This window comes from Myotis daubentonii, chromosome 3, assembly GCF_963259705.1.
Source record: "Myotis daubentonii chromosome 3, mMyoDau2.1, whole genome shotgun sequence".
Classification (NCBI taxonomy): domain Eukaryota; kingdom Metazoa; phylum Chordata; class Mammalia; order Chiroptera; family Vespertilionidae; genus Myotis; species Myotis daubentonii.
Window position 1 is genome coordinate 187,295,852 of NC_081842.1, and position 20,919 is coordinate 187,316,770.

At 55.9% G+C, this 20,919-nt stretch overlaps 1 protein-coding gene across 1 annotated transcript in view; it reads left to right on the forward strand.

Annotated features, from left to right (window-relative positions):
• The window catches only part of TRABD2B (TraB domain containing 2B), a 203,819-nt gene that overhangs the window by 174,568 nt on the left and 8,332 nt on the right, over nucleotides 1-20,919 (forward strand). Inside the window, exons 5-6 of the mRNA XM_059689667.1 lie at nucleotides 10,614-10,704; nucleotides 12,893-13,162. Of these exons, the coding sequence (XP_059545650.1) occupies nucleotides 10,614-10,704; nucleotides 12,893-13,162 (361 nt within the window). The remainder of the gene's footprint in view (nucleotides 1-10,613; nucleotides 10,705-12,892; nucleotides 13,163-20,919) is intronic.

The following is a 20,919-nucleotide window of genomic DNA, read 5'->3' on the forward strand; positions in this document are numbered from 1 at the left end:
CCTCTTGGATGACATTGCCTTTGATCTTCACAGTAACACCACAAGATGGGTGTTAATACACACATTTTCCAGATGAAAACCAAGGCCCGGAAAGGGTGAGTGGCTTCCACAAGGCCATTTCTCCTGTGCAGGTGCCCTCGCCTGGACATTTCCAGAAATGCTGACCATTTTGTGGGGAGGTTGTCTTTTTAGCTGGTGCACCTCACAAAGGAATACTTTCCTCATGTCTGTGATGTTTCTATTTGGCCTTCCCTGGAGGCCAGCAGAAGAACCCTTCAGCAGGTTCAGGGGTAGTTGGGCGGCAGACATGTGTGCAAACTCTGAGCAGGCCTGGGTGATGTCTGGGGGGCCTGGATGGAAGCCCTGCCTCTCGGGGAGGTAGCTGTGATGAGTGTGCAAATCAATGTTCTGGAAGGAACCAGGATGCTGCTGTGGAGGAGTGAGCCAGCCCTGGGGAGGGGAGGTCAGATTCCTGACTGCCAGGGTCCTGCAGAGGGACAAGCTGACCCTGAAGGGCCCCTGAAGATCTTAGGTGGGTTTTTGGATTTCCTCTGATCTGCAAATAACTGAGAAAAATAAGTACAAGTTGGGTAATTTTTTATTAGCAAAGTTTATGCAATTTGCTGGCTTATCTTTTAGTCTGAAATGATCTTTTTTTTTCTACTGTGTTTGAAGTTTAACTGTTCTTTTGAAAAAATAATGGTGATATAAGACAAATGGGGCTTTTCAAGTGCTTACTTGGCAAAATAAAAAGTTAGTTACTGTATTATCCCACCCACCTTCTCTGCAGATAGGAGAGAACTGAGCATATTTAACACATGCTGGAAAGACTAGAGTTAGAGGGAGGGTGATACAGGAGAGAGAGTGGGAGCAAATGACTGGCCCAGGGCTCTGAGAAGGCCGGAGGGGCGTGACCAGAGCTCAGACAGCGGGTGTGGCCTTCAGTAGAGGAAGCCATCCTCCCCCTGTAATCAAAGGGAAGGAGGGAGCAGGCCAGCAGGCTAGAAGGCAAGAGAGGTCTCAACTGATGGCTTCTCACAAGAGCTCCACTCTGTAAAGTAAAATGTGAAGTAATCTGCAGAGAAAAGGGAGGAAGATGGGAGATTCTTGGTGTGAAGAGAAGAGAACATTTGCCACAAATTCAGGATTGGCCACAAGAACTGACATGGACCAGAAGTTAAATAGATTTCATAGCATGGGCCAACTGTGATTGATTGGTAGTGGCTGCCTGGAGTGGGAGGATGTAACGTGGGATGATAACACACATCAGAGCTCAGCAGAGAAGAGGCCCTGATTGATTAGTGATGCCTGCTGTGGATCAGGATTAGGGCACATGCCTGTCACATACCTGCTCTGTCTGCCAAGAACACAGACGATACTGACTGGCAATGAGGACCCATGAACCTGCAGTAATCTCAAGACACAGGTTGTAAGATTTCCTACAGCAACACTGAACAGCTGGGGCGCAAATGAGGATGCTACCCTCCAGGCCGCTTCCTGAATTTATCCTAGTACCCCCTGCTCAGTGAGCATCCCACTGTACATGAACTACTCCAGGGCAGGCACACACCTCCTCAGGATTACCAACACCTAGGAATGTGCTATAAAGACATCCAGGACCAAATCACCCAAAACCAAGTTTATTCCATTCCGTCACATGGCATCTGCTGGACCCCAGGCCTCAAGGAGTGGGGACGGGGGTGTGACAATTTTGTCCCTAGCTCCAGGGAACTGGGCTTTCTCAGGACGTGTTTACTTGTGCAACCATCCTGCAGCCTGGAACAGCATGAGTAATGTCAGAACTGGCAGTGCTGGGCTGGAGACATAGCCAGACTCAAGGGAGACCTCTAGGGTCATTCATGTCGAACTCTGAGAGCCAGAGGTTACCACAGGTTACTGCACATTCTGTAACCCTCTGTAATCTGAAAATAATTCTAACTTCTGACATTGCAAAGTCCTTTGACCCAAGCATCCTATTGTTTTAGGGCCATGTGGTTCTAATATCCCATCGTCTATCAGCATAGCATTCTAACATTCTGGCCTAGTTTGCTTCAATCCCTCTTGGATTCCTTTGGAGGAGTGTGGAGCTAAGAGCCTTCCAGGACCTGGAACTTCCTTCTTGTCGGGCTACTGGCACCTGCCCCCACAGGAAGCAGAGGTCCTGGCAGAAAGCAGGATAAAAGGCAGGCCGTGTGAGCTCAAGAGACAGAGGGGCTGTAGCTGCTACCCTGAGCACCCCCACAGCCAGCACGCCCAGTCTCCAGGCTGGCGCCAGGCAGGGTGAGGACTAACATCCCTTCTAGCCCCAACATTCAGCAATTCCACACATACCTGACAGGTTTGAGTGAAAGGAGGCAGAGTGAGTGAGAGGAGGCTTCCTGAGGAGGTGAGACCACTTGAAGTTTCCTGGATGCAGGTCCAGCTACTTCGAAATTCTTTCATCATCCCATAGTCCTCAGGACAAGACTCACACCCACTTCCTTCCCCCCTTAGTCTTTACTCAGGAACAGAAGGAAGCCCTTCAGAGCTCATGATTGGATACAGAAGAGCAGTCATGGCCCATGTAGGGTCTTTTCAACCTTAGAAACAAAGAGGCAGCGCACGCCAGCTGCTTTCTCCCCTCTCAGGCAAACGCCCCTGGCCAGCCGCACTCCCCAGGCTGGAGCTCAGGGCCACAGTGTCTGGAAGTGTCTTAGAATTTCAGACATGCTTCACAGGACCCTGTGCCCCACCATGTGCACATCTGGCAGATGGCACATCTACTCTGGGCTGCAGTCCTTGGCCAGAGTCGCTGTTCCTGTGCAGGGCATCCAACCAGCCAGAGGAACATCCCATCTGCTAGTTTGTCCCTAACAGGAGCCAGCCCTGCCCTCTGGAACAGGAGAGAGTCTAGAAGAACAACGGAGGTCCTCACGCCAGGCTTGAGCTCCAAGGCTGTGCCATCAGTGAGCAGGATGGGTGAAATGCCAGCAGTAGGTCCCGCGCTCTATTGAGCCCATGTGGGCAAGGCAGGAGGGAAGAGCATGTCCTAGATTGAGAGCATGGGTTTCAGAGCCAGGCCTAGAGTTGGAAGCCCATCACTTAGAGGAAGCAGCCTGGGCGGCCGGCTTCTCTGAGCTGCAGATTTCCCCTCTGCGACACGAGCTGGGAGTCATGGGCTGGTGCTAGTGCAGCTCAGACCCTGGGCAGCACCATCCCTCGGTGAATGTGAGCTCTGTGTTATTATTTCAGGGTCCTGGCCCCTCTGAGCCCACGTTCCTCCAAAGGCAGAACCCACACAGGAGAAAGCAAGGCCATCCCAGGAGGGGCGGGGGGTGGGGGGTGCAGAAGGGCTCTGTGACCTCTGAGGACTCAGCTGGGAGACTTACAGAGAAAGCCCACTGGTCTCAGTTCCAAGTGACAGTGAGGCTCAGGCGTGGGTAGGCCCCATCCCTGTCCACATCGTTGGCCAACAGGGAGTTCTCCTGGGGTCATGGGTGCTGTGATTCTAGAAAGGGAGCCTCTGGCTCTTGTAGGGTGTTACCATGCCTGAGGTGAGCCCTAGACTGGGCACTGCCCCCTGCAGGTCACATGCTTGACCTGTGGGAGGTCCCAGTAAAGGCTCCTGGAGAAAGGAGAAAGCTTTGCTGGCACCAGCCCTCAGGGTGAGTCAAAACCCCCAGGGCCTGTGTCCTCACCTCCAAACCCGATGCTGATTGAGGGAGTATCTGGTCCAAAGGAAATGAAAGGCTCAAACCCTGGGTATTTCAGAGGAACCAAGAGTGTTGGCTTGGAGGGCGGACTTGGGGGAGGAGCATACTTTTAAGAGGACGTGCACAATTAGGACAGGTCCTGAAGGGAACCCCCAATCTAGGCAACTGCCAGACAGGTGTCAAAAGCCCAGAAGCAACTCCAGCCTCAAGAGGGAGCCTGCCCTGTGCCCATTTTTAAAGAATTATGTTTTCATATATTTCAGAGAGAGGAAGGGAGAGAGAGAAACATTGATGTGCAAGGGCAACATTGATCGACTACCTCCTGCACGTTCCCTACCGGGGATCAAGCCTGCAACCCGGGCATGTGCCCTGATAGGGAATCAGATCTGTGACCTCCTGGTGCATGGGACAATGCTCAACCAACTGACCCACCCTGGTTGGGCAAGAAGTGCCCTCTAGATGGACACAGTCTGTGTGTGTGTGTGAGTGCAGGCAAACTCAGCTCTGCCCTTTCTGCCTACGTGACACTGTGACCGTCTGCTGGCCTCAGCGGGACTGTTGTGAGATCAGTGAGAAAATGAATCAAAGTGTTTGGTACAGTCAAGTGCTGGGAAAGTGTTAGGGGGGTTGCTTTTCTCAGTATTTCCATCCATCTTTGCATCACTAAGCGCAGAGCTGAGCTGCCAGCTGAAGTCTCGGGGCTCTTCCATTTGTGACATCCTGAGTTCTAACAGTACAGCCCCGAGAGAGGAGCAAACAGTAAAGGGGGCAGAATTGGGTGCCACCCAGCCAACCCCAGCTCCCTGTAGGGTGTTTGAACCCCCTCTGCACTGGCCTGACAAGCACTCATTAACTCTCTGCTTACACACCCCCAGAGACGGGGCACTCACTCCCTGCAGAGTTGGACAGTTGCCTGGGGGAATATTCTTTGGAACCAGCTAAAACCTGCCTCGTTCGTTTACCCTGCCTCAATTCAGAATGCCACCACTCATACCTCCTGCCCCAACCCTTGCCATTACCCACCTCCTCTTTCACTTTCTGTTCCAGCAACCCAGAACCACTGTTGGTGGCCAGCGCACGCCATGCTCTTCTCCTTTTGTGCCCATGCATGTGCAATGCCCAATGTTAGGAAGGCCTTTCCTTCTTCCCCTCCATTGACTCACCCGCAGTCCCTCCTCGCTGATCCCCTAGTCTGGGTCCCGCCTCTTTCCCATTCAGCCACATAGTCCCTAGAATTCCTCCCTCATTGCCTGTCTCATGCTACCTGTTTCCTCTCTACCCTGTGATCGCCTCAGAGTGGGGACATGTATCTCAGGTCCTGGCACAAGGCTGAGTGCAGGAGGTGTCCTCTTGGTCCAAGCCCACACCCTGCCCTGGGCTGGCCCAGAGAAGGAGCAAGGAAGCTCTGCTAGATGAGAAGCCCCCTGGGGGCCCCCAGTTGCCGGTCCCTCCCCTGGTCCCTCCGTTCAGCCCTCCTGTCACACTTCCTCACGGAAACAAACACCCCTGTCGCTTGATATCCGGCTGCTGCTCCTGGCAGCTAGATTAGCATTTGAAAGTTTCCCTTGCATTAATTTCAGACGGAACATAAATACGGGCTCGGGATTCCTCTTCCAGGAGGAGAAAACTGGAAACCCAGCGGACTCACGGGAGAGAAAACATGTGTGCTGGCCGAGGGGAGCCCGTGTTACTTTGGAGCTTTTGTGGGAACATCTGGTCCTCCCCTCCACCCGGCCCCCCAACGCTGTCTTGAAATTACCCTGTTAATTGGCAGGTTGTTCTTGCTGAGCGCTCACACACTTTCCCTCCGATCTGGTGAACCTTGGACGGTACACATGTTTCTGACAATTTCCTGCCCCCAACACATGAACTCAGGATCCTTTGCAGCCGCCAGTCCTTCAGAATAGCGTGCAGGGATGTGCGGTGAGTGAGGACATCGCTGCACCTCTTACCAGCTGCGTGACCTGGGCAAGTGCCGGCCCCTCATACACGGGGGGGCCTCGAAGGCTGCCGTGAGGCTGAAATGAAACAATGTTGGAAAAGCCTCGTGTCCCCAGGGGGCTCACTAAGTAGTAGTTGTGTTCAGGTCGTCAGATGATGAAGTCATAGAGGTGGGAGGACCTCTGGGCCATTTGGGGAAATGGAGACACATAGACAATGAAGCTGCCCAGGTCACACAACCAGATGGCTCTTGAGCCAGGTTTTCTGTCCTAACCCAGCAATAGGATTCTTCTCTCTGCCCCACCCTGTCTTTCTGTGTTGGAGGGTAAGTTGGGGCTATTGGACGGTGCCCAGCCTGTGCTCTGCTCACTGAGCCTCGTGCTCTGGCACAGCCCTGCTTGGGCCGGGAAAAGAAGAGCCCTTTTCTCTGCACTAAAACATGATGGGACTGTGCCCGCTCAGAGTAGGACACCTTCCCGTTTGTATACAAATGCCCTTTATGTGGCAGTCTGGCTTGCAGGGTCAGTAAGGCAACACCAAAGCAGCCCCACCTTCTCAAGACCTTTAATCTTCCTCCAGGCCTTTGTTCCTTGCATCTCTGAACCCCATCCTGGGAGTCCTGGCTACCTGGGCCCCTCCTCCAGGAAGCCCTCCCTGATGTCCTCAGTGGATTAGTCTCTCCTCCACCATGCTCCTTGTTTCCATTTCGGGGTTCTCTTTCTCTTCTCTCCTCTTTCCTCTTTCAGCCTCTTTCTCTGTCTCTGACTTCCCCATCCTTGCCTCTTTCTATCTTTTACTCTTTGTCTAGGTGTCTTTCCTTTGCCTTCTCTCCCACCATTGTCTGTGTCCCTGTATGTCTCTCATTGCCTGGGCCCGGGCCCCCTCTCCTCCTCTCCACTGTCTTTTCCGTCCGGGGGCTCCTTGTGTCCCTGTGAGTATCTCTGTCCCCTCCCTGCCTCTCTGTGTGTCTCCCCACTGTCTGGGGCTCTGTGGGCCCCATCCCCCACTGTTCTCCTTCTCTCCCCTTTTTTCCTCATTCATGTGGCCTCTGCAGATGAAATGGAACGTGCCTTCCTGCAGAGAGCTGGCCAGAGCACAGCTGTCAGTGCTGGCAGGAGCCGCTGAGTGGTGGCCAGGAGACCCGGGAGCCTGGGCAAGCCATGCAGGCTAACCCCCAACACCGGGGCCCCCTTTGGAAACTGTCCACACCTTCCTGCAGGTTCCAGGGTGGGTGTGGCGCCGGTCTCAGGACTTCTGGTCTTGGAGGCAAGCCTAGGCCCTGTCTGCCAGCCCCTGGGGACAACAGGCACTGGGCCCTGACTCAGAGGCAGGTTCAGGAGCCAAGCTCTTGGGATTGGTGGAATCTAGATGAACAACACCAAAGGCTACAAGCGGAGGGGAGCATGAGCTCAGGCCTCCTGGGGATTGGATGAGATCATGGAAAGGATATGGAATAGCAGTTTTTGTCACTCATTCATTCAACAATCATGAAGCCGCCACTGTGGGCCAGACTTGGGCTCAGCCCTGGGTCAAAGATGAATCAGGTATGTCCCCTGTCCTTGCACAGTCCCCCACCCAGCAGCTTGTTGGGAACGTGCTCTGACAGAGGCAGCTCTGGGTATGGGAAGAGCATCCCAGCTGCAGCGAGGATGGTGGCCTGGCAGGGACAAGGGCAGGTGGTGTGGGCAGTGATTTCAGTCCAGCCTGGTTAGGCGGTAAAATCAGGGGGATTCTGATGACTGAATGGATGGGGATGAGGAGGAAGAGAAAGGAGTCAAGCCAGGGCCCATCTGAGTGTGTTGGCTCTGGGGGATGTTAGGTGCAGATTCCAGCAGGCCATTGGACAGATGGGTCTGAGCGGGGGCTGCAGTTCCAGAGGTCAGCACTGCCTGGTAACTGAAACCATATGGTGGATGATTTGTCCACAAACTGTGGTAGAGTGAAAAGAAAAGAGGCCCATGGACAGGGTTTCCAGGGTCCTCACATTTATTGGGCAGGAGAAAGAGGACCCCCACTAAGAGGACAGACAGGGAGCAGTGAGAGGAGCATGGACCAGGGCGGAACGGAGTCGTGTGGTCCTGTGAAACCAAGTCCCAAAGAGGGGGTGGAATGGGGTGGCAGGAGTGCATGGCTTGCATGGTATGGTCCTGGGGCACAGCCTGCATGGAAGGGCACCTCCTGAGCTGTGCAAGGAGCAGCCTCACGCCCGGCCAGCATGGCTCAGTGGTTGAGCGTCAACCTATGATCCAGGAGGTCAGGGTTTGATTCCAGGTCAGGGCACATGCCTGGGTTGTGGGCTCGAACCCCAGTGTGGAGCATGCAGGAGGCAGCCGGTCAATGATTCTTTTTTTTTTTTTAAAGAAATATTTCTATTTAATTTGCCAAGTTTATGTATGTCAAGTTGTTGGTATTTCTTTCTCTTTTTTTTTTTTAAATTTCTTTATTGGTTAAGGTATTACAAATGTGTCCTCATCCCCCCGGTCAATGATTCTTGATGTTTCTTCCTCTCCCTCTCCCTTCCTCTCTGAAATCAATAAAAATTGTTACAAAAAAAAAAAAAAAAAAAAAGCAGCAGCCTCGTGCAGGGGAGGGACAAGAGGGAGGAGGTGAGGGTGAAGGTGGCATACAGAAGGAGGGCATGGCAATTTGAAAACATCTGTTCTGATTGCTTCCAACTTCTCCAAGTATCTCTAAAGTCTTCTATTTGGGGTCTTAAGCCGCATAACTAGGGCCTGAAACCGCTGCGGTGGAGGGAATAGACGCACCGACTGGACGCTGAAAAGTTACCGGAAATGCCCTGAGTCCGGCGGGCATCCTGTAAGGCCTGGCCCCTGCTAGTGCCCTGTGCCAGCCCCAGGGATGCTGCTTCAGGAGCAGCCGCAAGGCCCTCAGTGAAGACTCATGGCCGCCCCTGTGCAGCCCGAGGCGGCTGTTTTCCCTGGCGGCGCTGAAATCCTCTGGGTGGACCACTGTTGGGCCTGGAAGCCTGGTCTTCAAACGGGTCTCCATGGAGGCCGGGAAGGGATTGGCTTTGCTGCCAAGTGTGGATTCCAAAAGCTGCTGGCAAGGAGTTCCTGCAGCCGATGCCCCAGAGGCTGCACACCTGAGGGACAAGAAAGAGTGGGGATGAGTCTATGGCCTCAGCCAGGGCCCAGCCCAGCCCATCCACTGGGAGTGCACGCTGGGCTCCTCAGAAGGGCATTCCCTCCTCTGCCTCATTCGGGCTTTAGAGCTGCCCAGGTGGCCAGAGGAAGCTGTGGCCAGAGGGAGACGTGCCTATGTGACCGTCAGGAAGACAGGCTGGGCACAGAGAAGCCATTTGCTCAGGATTAGAGTGGAGACTCGCAGCCTTAGCAGGAACCTGGGTCCTCTGTCCTCAACAGCACTGGGTTGGGACCGGAGCCTGGGAGGGCCTGTCGTACCTGCTTTGTCCGTGTGTCTTCTGCAGCTGGCTTCCCAGAAGTGCCTCACTTACCTCCTTGTCTGTGCACATGCCATTCCCCCTACCTGGACAGCCTTTCTTTGGTGCCACCCACTCCCATCCTCACCTAGCTAACTCTTATCCCATCCTTCAGCCAGCAATGCCACCTCCAGGAAGTCTGCCCTGATCCCAGGTTGGGTCAGATGCCTCCTGTGAGCTTCCTTCAGCATAGTGTTGGTGCCTGGATCGAAAGAGCCTCATTCTTGAGACTATGGGTGCCGGGAACAGGCCCCTACCTGTGCACACTGTCCAGCTATAGGTATGCTCTCACTCCGGGTTTGTCAGCTGGATGGATGGAGAGAGGGAGAGAGAACACATTTTCATAAAGGTCTCTGGAGTCAAAGCCTTCCTCACGGAATCTGAGAGCTGGGGAGGCCATAGGTATCATGCAGCCCGGTCCCTGTACATGGAGAGAAAGGGGGCATCCCAGCCTCATGGGTTTGCTCGAGGTCTCAGGGTGAGTGTAGGGGGTCCCAGCCCAGTGATCTTGGGCGGTGGCCCGGAGGTGGGTTTCAGGGACTGTGGCAGGCTGGCAAGAGAGAGTGCTAGGTGGGGAAATCGCTGGCGAGTGTAGGGCCAGCCGGTGAAGGACTGCGGGCTCACTCACCCTCTACTCCAGCCACGGTGCAGCTCCAGCCTGGCTTCCTCCTGTGTGCTGGAGTCTCTCCTTTCCCAACAGCCTGTCCACCCTCTATGCTCAGCACTCCCTGGGGCTGTCAACATGCTGACCTTCCGGCTTCCCACCTGTCACCACCCGTCACAGGCAGTTACTGTAACCATGCAGGGATTTCCCCCAGGTTTCGGGATGAATGGCGAGCAGAAGGGAGCTGCCTGTGGGCACATAGGTGAGGGCGCCAGGGGCCACCACCACTCTGCCCACACTGACCAGGCTGGGGAGACTGAAGCCCAAGGAGCAAGAGGGGCTCAACTGGGTGCAAACTTCCAGCAGCCACTGTCTCCACAGTCTCTCGGCCTCCCGAGAGTCCTCTCTAACCTTCCTAACTGGACCCTCACTGTGTTCTCAGACCTCAGGCCTGCGTCCCACCGAAGGAGGGTGGTGCCAGCTCAGCTGGGCTGTGGGTTGTGTGATTTAGACCTGTCTTCTCAGCATCTAGCACAGGCTGCCCTCAGAGCAAGTGCCTCATAAATGTACCCCCACCAATGGAGTGCTGTAGGCTGCCCCTACCTGCACAGTCCGGGCTGGGTCAGCTTCATGGTATGAAGCACAGCGATGCCACGGGACACACTGAGCCTTCACTGCATGCCAGCACTGTTCCTGCGGTCCTCACAGCCACTCTGGAGGTTGCTATCACAATCATGCCCACTTTACAGAGGTGGGGGGACTGAGGCACAGGAAGGTACAACCAGAGCCAGGATTTGGATCCAGGCAGGGTGGCACCAGGACCTCTTCCCAACATGCCGCTGCTCTGGGCCTCAGCTTCGGTGTAAGTCACTGGTGTCTTGGCATACAGCTGAGCCACTTGTCTCTTGTGTTCCAGGTCACTTTCTGGGGAACAACACAGTCATTGACGTCCTCCGACAGGCGGGGCTGGAGGTGGAGCACACACCCGCAGGGCAGACCATCCACAGGTGAGCAGCGGGATGTCTGCACTGTGGGGCTGGCTGGCCTGCTGCTGGTGGTCCATGGGCCAGGACTGACGGTGGGCTGCATGGCAGGCTGCTTCCTGCCTCCCTGCTCAGGCCTGGGCGAGGGTTGTGAAGAAGCCTCCGGTGAGATGGGGCCTTGTAGGCACTGGCCTTGACCAGGCACCTAAGAGAGGAGAAGCTAGGCTGGAGGTGGGGAGACTGGACAGGAGGCTGGAGCACAGCCTTGGCTGGAGGGAAGAGTGGCGTGCCTGGCAGAGGTTGTGGGAATGGGAGGAGGGTTAAATTTTGAGAGTTATTCAGGATTTGGAGACTGGTAATCAGGTGGGACAGAAGGGCTCTGTCGGATGCCTGGGTGGCTGCCTAGAGGACTTGGGGGATGCTGGGGCTCTGAACTGAGATGGAGCCACGGTCAGGGTGAGCAGTGGCTTAGCCTCTTTCCTGTGTCCCAGCCATACTTTTCCCAGTGCTGCCTCTTGGCTGTGCCCATTGCCTCGACTGTCCTGCTAGAGCACACCACTCCACTCACAGAGCCACATAATGGCATCCTCTCTTCCTGTGGGGGGTCCCTCCCAGGAGCTGCCCGAAGGCGGGGGTCAGCTGGGTGCCTGTGTGGCCCCTAGTGCCAGCACCAGGCATGGAACCACATAGGTGTCTGCATGCTGGGCAGCTCTGGGGTCAATCACAGGATCCTCGAACTCAGGGGTCCCATGCAGCCCATGCTCCGCCTAACCTTCATGAAAGAACCCTCCTCACCAGCCCACAAGGGTGACCACAGTGTGATTTGGGCCCTTGTCCATGACGTTACAAGACCCAGAGTCCGAAAGAAGCCTGAACGGTCATAGTTAATATTTGCAGTAGCTCACTGTGTACCGGGCTCTAAGCACTCCTAACTCACTGAACCCTCATGACAGTCATGTGTGGTAGGAACTACGAGTATCCTCATCTTAAAATTGAGGAACCTGAGGCCCAGAGAGGTGAAGTCACCTGCAGAAGGGCACACAGCTCCAGTAAATGGCAGTCTAGGGCCTCCCTAAGCTCCTAACCATCCCCTGTGTCCGATCTGGGGGTTAAGGTGGACTACACACGTTCTGGGCTCCTTCCTCTGCTCATCTTCTGAGCCAGGCTGACAAGACTGTTCTTCCTGAACAGCTAAGCACAATACAGTCAGATGGTCCTAGGCCTGGGCCGGCCTGTGTTTGAGGGACAAGGGACAAGGGAGCCTTGGGGACAAAGTATTCTTCAAGCTCCCCCTTCCCCTTGAAGCTCATTGTATCTGAGGTCAGGGTAGGGATGGGTGGAGGAGGGGGCAGGCTGGAGAGGCTGCCTCGGCTCCTATTCATCTACATCCCAGGCATTAGAGGAGGGTCCCCTTCTCCCCTCCCCACTCCCACTCCCCACCCCAGACCCAGCTCCTGGGGCTCTCAGCCTGGGGCTCTGAGTGCAGGCTGAAACCTTGCGGGTGGGGTGAAGGAGCAGGGCTGCTGTGGAGGCCCCGACAATAAAAGCCATCTTCGGCCACAGGTGCTTCCTGGATCCATCCTTTTGTCTGCCTGTTTTGAATTATCTCCCCAGCATCTGCGGCATCTCCTGGACCCTGGGAATCTGGAGTTGCCGTGGGGGCTGGGGGTGGACAGGCGGAGCTGATGGCCTTCTCTCCCTCACCCATTGTGCACACGGGAGTGCAGTGAGGGTACAGGCTGCTCGCCGCCCTGGGTGCCACCTAACCTTTGCAGTTCCCGAGACCGTGGCCAAGCTTCTCCCAGAGACAGGTGGCCCCTTGGAATTCTCTTTGGGCCACAGACAGGAGAGAATAAAAGCAGAGGTGCAGAGGATGTGCCCAGGCTAAGGGGTGTCTGTGTGCACCTCTGTAGGGAATGTGAGTCACACACACCCAGGTGGATGCGTTCGCGCCCCCTACAGCCAGGCTCATTTGCTTCTGCCCAATTCCTAGAAAAGTGCAATGTATATTAAATCACTAAATGAAAGAATGAGTCAAAGCTCCGTCTCTCAGCCCCAGACACTGGTTGTCCTGGGTTATCCTCACCAGGCCCAGGAGGGGCACGCTAGCATCCTCTCTTGCCACAACAGCTCTCCCATTTATTTGCATCCCCTGTCACACATGAATGACACGCTGCAACATGTGAGCTTCATGAGCTGTCACCCTTTCCAGCCCTGCCGCCAGGAGCCCTGCACCCCCATCCGAGAGGACCTCAGCGAGCCCGGCCCCCGTGACCCCGCCTGCTGCCGTCCCCGCAGCACCCTCGGTGACCCCCACCGCCCCACCTGAGGAGGAGGACCCAGCCCTATCCCCACACCTCCTGCTCCCCGACAGCCTCAGCCAGCTGGAGGAGTTTGGGCGGCAGAACAAGTGGCACAAGAGGCAGAATAAGCAGCAGCGGCCGCGGCAGTTCAATGACCTCTGGGTCCGCATCGAGGACAGGTGAGCTGGGGAGGGGCAGGTCTGCCGGGAGCTGGGCATCTCTCTGGGCAGCCTCAGGCCCCTTGGAGCCAGGCACACTGTCATCCACAGGCCCCGCTTGGGAAACCTGGCAGGGGCGTGCCCAGCAGAAACCTTAGGGCTGGCTTGTCACCATTCCCAAAGGACCCTCCTGTTCATCTTTCAGGCTTATAGAGCACACTCATAGCTCATTTTTCATTTTTATTCTCAGAATGAGAGCAAGTATAATTTTCTTCATTTTAAAGTTGAGGGACTAGAAGCTTCCTTCAAGTGCCATGGGCAAAAGTCTGCTTTGCCCTTGATTGCCTGGGATGCACCTGGGGTGCAGATGCACCGTGGGAGCCAGGAGAAAATGGAACAGGCTGGCTACAGCAAAGGCCGTGAGCTCCCTGTGTCCGGAGGGCTCAGTGGCAGGGAGGCTGCAAGAGAGAGATGGCAGAGGACGCCTGGCACCCTGAGGCTGCGGACTCCGTCTCAGCAGGGGATGGGGAGTTCATGATAAACCTTGTTAAAAATGGGCAGGTGCAGAAATCCCCCTACTGTACTGATACCTCCCTGTCCTCTGCCTGTGTGCCCCTCCCACCACCCCGCACCACATCCGCCTGGCTGTCACCGAAGCTCCTTTTGTCTTCCCGCCTCCGCCTGCAGGCTCGGTATAGCGCAGTCTCCCTAGATTCCACTTTGGGGCAAGAATCTTCATATTTGGTGAACAGCATCCCCGGGGCACCAGGGAGTGACCGTCAGTGAGAGGCAGAGACCTTCTCTCTGTGGGAGCCGTGCCCCGCAGTGGGCCTTCGCAGACTAGGAGTCTCCCTGTGGACCTCCTCAGAGTCCCCAGAAAGAATCGCCCTGGGCCCTTGTTAAACAAATTCCAGGTCCCACTGCAGACCCCCTGCGTCAGCACGTGCAGGGGCCCGGAGAGCCGCGCGTTGAATGTGCACTGGAGAGTCTTCCGAGCCGCTTTGGGAAATGCAGACCCAACTCTGCATTTACAGATGTTGAACCAAGGCCCGGGGCGGGGGGCTTGTCGGGGTCACCCAGAAATCGGGAGCTGCCTGCTGCGCAATTCAGGCATGTCCTCCTGCAGCCAGGTCTGAGTCATCGACATGCAGTTGACATAGTCCAGTCCACTCTCTTAAAGCGCGGGCTGTGCACGATCTTGAAGAGACTTCCAGCCAACAAGAGTCGAGTCCATTGTTCCTTCGGCTGTGCGTTGGCTTCAAGCGCCTGACTTGGGTTCCTGGGAAATGTACTCTGCAGAGCCCTCGCCAGCCCGGCCTGCCTGGGCAGAGGCGCTGCTGCAGCTGTACTGGCTGCCACCCATTCGGCTCACGTGCCCAGCATGGGCCCTGCACGGCCGCCCCCTTCAGACCTGGAGCGAGGGCATGGGGTTGCTGAGCTGCTTCTGCAGCCTGGGTAGGGCCACGGGCTGCTGCCCGGGAGGCCCAGCAGCCCCTAAAGTGCTTTGATCCAGGGGTTCCCTCAGCCCTGATCAACCTGCCCAGTGACCAGGAGACCCGGCTAGTGGCAGGCCAGCCCACGAGGTGACAGGAGGCTGGGCGGTCAGCTCCAGCATGAGACTCCCAGCCCCTAACCATGTCTGAAAGGTAAATTTGGGCAAATGACTCCAAAACAGTTTCCTTTTCACAACACGTAGCTCTGAAACACAGAGCCTGGTTTTAGGAGAAGAAAACAGCTTTTCTTTGGAAAGAGGGAGCCTTCCCGGTCCCAACAGGGAAACCACGGTTGGGTAACTTTCTCCCATCTGGTTGGGTTGGAGAAGGAGGATTCCGCCGACAGGCAGCCTGTTTGTTGAAACTTTCCCTGCTTCTTAGGGAGCAGGCCTGGGCTCCAGGGCAGCCTGGGGCAGGCACAGCTTCTGTGGCTCTCCGGTCTCACACCGTCCTCTTCAGGTTCCCCAGTTCTCCAAGAGGGGGCTGAGGAGAGCTCTCTGGGGAGACTAGGGCCCATTTATACACCTTCTAACCGAATGATTTTCTTTGGGGCTTTAATTCCATTCAGTTTTCTCATTTTCTTCCCCCTAAATCCCACTAGAGCCATCCCCTTCTCCCCATCCTCTCCTGTCATCCCCTCCTCCCTATCCCCTCCTCTCATCCACTCCTCTCCACCCCCTCCTCCCCATCCCCTCCTGTCATCCCCTCCTCTCCACCCCCTCCTCCCCATCCCCTCCTGTCATCCCCTCCTCCCTATCCCCTCCTCCCATCCCCTCCTCCCCATCCCCTCTTCTCCACCCCCCCTCCCCATCCCCTCCTCTCCACCCCCTCCTCCCCATCCCCTCCTCCCCATCCCCTCCTCTCCATCCCCTCCTCCCCATCCCTTCCTCTCCACCCCCTCCTCCCCACCCGCTCCTCCCCATCCCCTCCTGTCATCCCCTCCTCCCCATCCCCTCCTCTCCACCCCCCCTCCCCATCCCCTCCTCTCCACCCCTTCCTCCCCATCCCCTCCTCTCCATCCCCTCCTCCCCATCCCCTCCTCTCCACCCCCTGCTCCCCATCCCCTCCTCCCCATCCCCTCCTCTCATCCCCTCCTCCCATCCCCTTCTCTCCATCCTCTCCTGTCATCCCCTCCTCCCTATCCCCTCCTCTCATCCCCTCCTCTCCACCCCCTCCTCCCCATCCCCTCCTGTCATCCCCTCCTCCCTATCCCCTCCTCTCCACCCCCTCCTCTCCACCCCCCTCCCCATCCCCTCCTCTCTACCCCCTCCTCCCCATCCCCCCTCCCCATCCCCTCCTCTCCACCCCCTCCTCCCCATCCCCTCCTCTCCACCCCCTCCTCCCTATCCCCTCCTCACCATCCCCTCCTCTCTACCCCCTCCTCCCCATCCCCTCCTCTCCACCCCCTCCTCCCTATCCCCTCCTCCCCATCCCCATCTCTCCACCCCCTCCTCCCCATCCCCTCCTCTCCACCCCCTCCTCCCCATCCCCTCCTCTCCACCCCCTCCTCCCCATCCACTCCTCCCACCCCCTCCTCCCCATCCACTCCTCTCCACCCCCTCCTCCCCACCCCCTCCTCCCCATCCCCTCCTCCCCATCCCCTCCTCTCATCCCCTCCTTTCTATTCCCTTCCCTCCACCCCTCCTCTTCACCTCTCCACTCTACCCCTTCCCATCCACCCTCTCCGCTCCACCCCCTCCTCTCCATCCCCTCCTCTCTGTCCCCGCTCTCCAGCTCACCTTCCACCAGGGATCCTGGGTCCTAACAGGCCTCCTGGTCCTAGCACATTGCTGCTCCTCAGCTTCAGATTCCTTGTAGCTCCCACCACCACCAGGTTAACTTCCTACAATTCTGCCCAGATGCAGCGCCTGTCACCCCTTTCCTGCTTGCCCACTGCCCCTCCTCCCAAGGGATAGAAGGGCCTGTCCTTGCCAGGCTTTGGGTTGCCTCTCAATGGACTGTGCCAAGCCCCCAGCCCCGCCTTTGTACTCGCCTCTCTCTCAGCTGGGGTGGGTGCCAGTGGACATTTGTGAGCTCCTGCTCTGTGCCAGGCACTCACATTCACCATGTCCCTCAGTCCTATCAGGAGCCCTTGTTTGACGAATAAGAAAACTGAGGCTCAGCGAGGTCAGGTAACGTGCCCAAGACCACCCAGCCAGTCAGGTGTGGGGTCAGAACCCACACGCCGGTCTGTCTAATGCTAAGGGTCACAGTCATTCAACCACTATGAAGACGCCCCTGCCACCCTCACCTGGGGAGCGTCTCCCCATCCTCACCGAAGTCTCCCTTCCTGCCCCAGCTTCCCCTCCTGCCCCCTCCCCTGCGTTCCTGCAGCGCCTGTGGGTGTCCGGTCCTCAAGTAGTCGCACAGACTGCAATTTCTGGATTATGTTTCTAGGCTGGGAGCCCCTGGGGGCCAGATCTGGGTTGGACTCTGTGGGTCCCTGGAGGCCTCGCTGAGGGTGTGTTGAGGGAGAGGAGGGTGAGAGCCAGGGTAGGGGCTGCAAGCGCCTGGGCAGGATACCACCTGGAGCAGGCTGGCCTCCTCCTGCCCCTCATTACCCGAGATGTAAACACACGGGAGGAAGTTTAGAGAAGCAGCAGCCCGTGGCAGGATGATTTATGGGGACCCGCGGAAAGGGCCGGGCCTGTGTCCGCAGATGGCTGCACACGGGCGGCAGAGGGCTCCACATCTGAGAGCCGGGCAGGGCAGCAGGGCAGGCCGTCCCATGCTGGCCTTGAGCAGAGCACCGCCCAATGGGCTAGGACCTGTGGCAGTTTCTCCTTCTGTGCTGTTTAGGGCCTTCACTGGTCTTTGAAGGCCATGCCAGCTCTGTGGTTCTCTGAATTCACAGGGTGTGTGTGTGTAGGGGGTGGGGAGCAGGGGGGATGGAGGTTTGCATGAACAAGGAGCAGGGTGCTGGACCACCAGGATTGGAAGGACAGTCATAAGGGGGCAGGTGCTACAAGAGCTGGGCATGACCTGAAGCTAGAGGAGGGCATCAGTATGTGATGGACACAGAGCATTGTGGGTGCCACCATGTAGAGGCAGGGGGTGCAGGACAGGGGGCATTGCCTTCTGGCCCTCAGCTTCCCCTGAAGTTTGAACTGAGGGCCAGAGCTCCAGCCCCTGGGCTCCAGGCGGGCTCTGTGCCCCTCCTGCTGGCTGGCCCTTCCTGCCTGAAACCCTCCAGCTTCGCTTTCTCCTAGCACAGCCCGGCCCTCTCCCTGAGCAGGGTGGTCGGCTGGAGGCCAGGAACCTGGCTGATTAGAGGTAGAAGATGCCCCTGAGAAACGGGAAGCAGCTCCCTCAGTGAGGAAAAGCACCTATTCAGGTAGAACAGGTTTCTAAGCCCTGCACCTCGTACTTGCTTTGAGGCTTAGAGTCAATGAGATGGTGCTTGTAAAGTGGTACCAGTGTCTCCAGTGTTGGTGGCCAGTGGTGAGCCTTTGACTCTCAGTGTCTGGTCTAAGTTGCCCCCCTCACAGCAGAAGCTGCTCACGGCCTTCAGCACCTCGAAGACTCACAGCCTTAAATGAGCCACTGGGCTGGCGCTGCACAGTATCTGCCCTCCACCCTTCATTGGCCTCATACGGATGCCCAGCCCTGTGTGAAGTGCTGGTGGGGACCAGACTAGGAAGAGGCTCAGGCCATGGCTGGGCAGGGACAACTCCCCACTATGTTGCAACTGAAAGAGTCCTGAAGCCACAGTCCATCCGCCTGTGCTGCCTGCGAAGGGAATCGGTCACTGAGGGCTGGAGGGTCAGGGCTCTGAGGGTCAGAGGTGACCCTGGAGTCTGAGGGGAGGTGAAGGGACTTCCTACCGAAAACCACATGGCCGAAGGGGTGGAAGCTGCCGTGGACCTGAGATGCCAGGATGCTGAGCCGCAGGCAAACCCAACATTTTTCTTTAACTTTTCAATTACAGTTGACGTTCAATGTTACTTCATATTAGTTTCAGGTGTGCCACATAGTGGTTAGACAATTATGTAATTTACAAAGTGATCCCTCAATAATTCCAGTACCCACCTGGCACCATACATAGTTATTACAATATTATTGACTATATTCCCTAGGCTGTACTCTACACCCCCTTGACTATTCTGTAACTACCAATTAGTACTTCTTAATCCCTTCACCTTTTTCACCCAGCCCACCTCCCATCTGGCACCCTTCCGTTCGTTCTCTGTATCTATGAGTCTGTTTCTGTTTTGTTTGTTCATTTATTTTGTTCTTTAGCTTCCACATATCAGTGAAATCAGATGGTATTTGTCTTTCTCCGTCTGACTTATTCACTTATTGTAATACCCTCTAGGTCCATCCATGTTGTTGTAAATGGTAAAATTGCGTTCTTTTTTACGGTTGAGTGATATTCCATTTTGTATATGTGCCACCTCTTCTTTATCCACTTGGGTTGCTCCCACATCTTGGCACCGTACATAATGCTTCAATGAACATCGGGGTGCCTGATTTTAGAACTAGTGTTTTGGATTTCTTCAAATATCCAGAATTGGAATTGCTGGGTCATAAGGTGACTCTATTTTTAATATTTTAAGGAACCTCCATACTGTTTTTCACAGTGGCTGCACCAATCTGCATTCCCACCCACAGTGCACGAGAGTTCTGTTTTCTCACATCCTCACCAGCACTTGTTGTTTGTTGATTTATTGATGATAGCCATTCTGACAGGTGTAAGGTGATCTATCATGTGGTTTTCATTTTTATTTCTCTGACCATTGGTGACATTGAGTGTCTTTTCATATATCTATTGGCCCTCTGCATGTTCTCTTTGGAAAAGTGTCTCGCAGGTCCTCTGCCCATTTTTTAATTGGATTGTCTAATTTTTTTGGTGTCGAGTTATGTAAGTTCTTTATAAATTTTAGCTATTAACCTCTTATCAGATGTATCATTGGCAAATACATTCTCCCATTCAGTGGGTTGCTTTTCATTTTATTGTTTCCTTTGCTGTGTAAAACCTTTTTAGTTTGATGTAGTCCCATTTGTTTGTTCTTTCTTTTGTTTCCCTTGCCTGAGGAGATATGTCAGAAAAAAATATGACTATGAGAAAGGTCAGAGAGTTTACTGCCCAGGTTTTCTCCTAGGAGTTTTATAGTCACTTACGTCTCTGCCTGTGTCTGGCGCGCTTGGCCCAGAGAGGCCAGGCCCGGGCTGGAACCACAGTGAGGTCTCCTCCAGCAGGATCGCACTGAGACCTCCACCCCCAGCACCAGGGCCTTCTAGCATCAGGGCCACCTGGCACCAGGACCCCCAGCATCAGGGTCCCCGGACACCACCAGGGCTTCCTGGCACCAGGCTCCACTGTCCCAGGCTCCATCTCCCTTTATCTACTTAGAGCCTGCGCAGAAGCCACCCAGGACACAACCCAGCAGCCCCTTGTGTTGGCAAGAAAGCCACAGCCCCAAGATTCCCAGAGCCCAGCCTGGATGGCTGTTGGCGACCCTCTGATGCCAAGATTGGCCGCCTGCTCCAGGAAGCCCTAGGAAGGGGCCTTGGGGACAGACAGCTGACACTGTGCTTTATACTTTGGGCTTCTCCCTTCTGGCTTCTGCTGCTAGAAAACACTTAAAAGTCCAAGGGGTCCCCCCTGCTCCTTCATTGTACACCTGGGGAAACTGAGGCCTGGAGGACTGGACTTGCCCCGAGTCACGCGGCAAGCAGGAACATAGGGCAGGCTAGAACGGGGCTTCTGCCTTCCCCTCAGGCAGAGGGCCCTTCCCTGCTCCAGAGGCCCCGTCGGCTCAGAGCAGACTGGGCCCCTCGGTGCCAGCCGTCTGCGGAGCCTGGGAACACTCAGAGTGTTTGGTTTGGCTTTGCGGCCACTTTGCCATGAGACACTTTTCCCAGCATGGGTCGGGGGGCGGGGGGGATCTGGACTGGGGGAATAAGCTTTGTGAGCAAGGGAGGTGGGGCATTTGGAGGGGCTTTCTGCCCCCGCCTGCCACCTCCCCCCTTTCCCTGGGACTCCTTCCAAGCAATAAACCCCACTCCACTCCGGCTCCAAGCGGGAAGAGGGGTGGTAGCATCTTTGGTTTTCAAAGTGTAAAAGCAAATGCCTTTGGGCATTTTGTGAGACAGTTTTCATAACTCCTGCTGGGTCTTCCTTCTATGGCCTGTGGAGCTGCTGTGGCCAGCCTGGGCCCTCACCGCCACTCCGGCACCCCACATGGCACCCTAGGCCCCTCTCCTGAGGCCAGCCCTCCTCGCCTTCCTGCTGCTCAGTCTGGGAGGAACTTTTGTGGCCTTTTGTGTTGTATGCAGGGATGG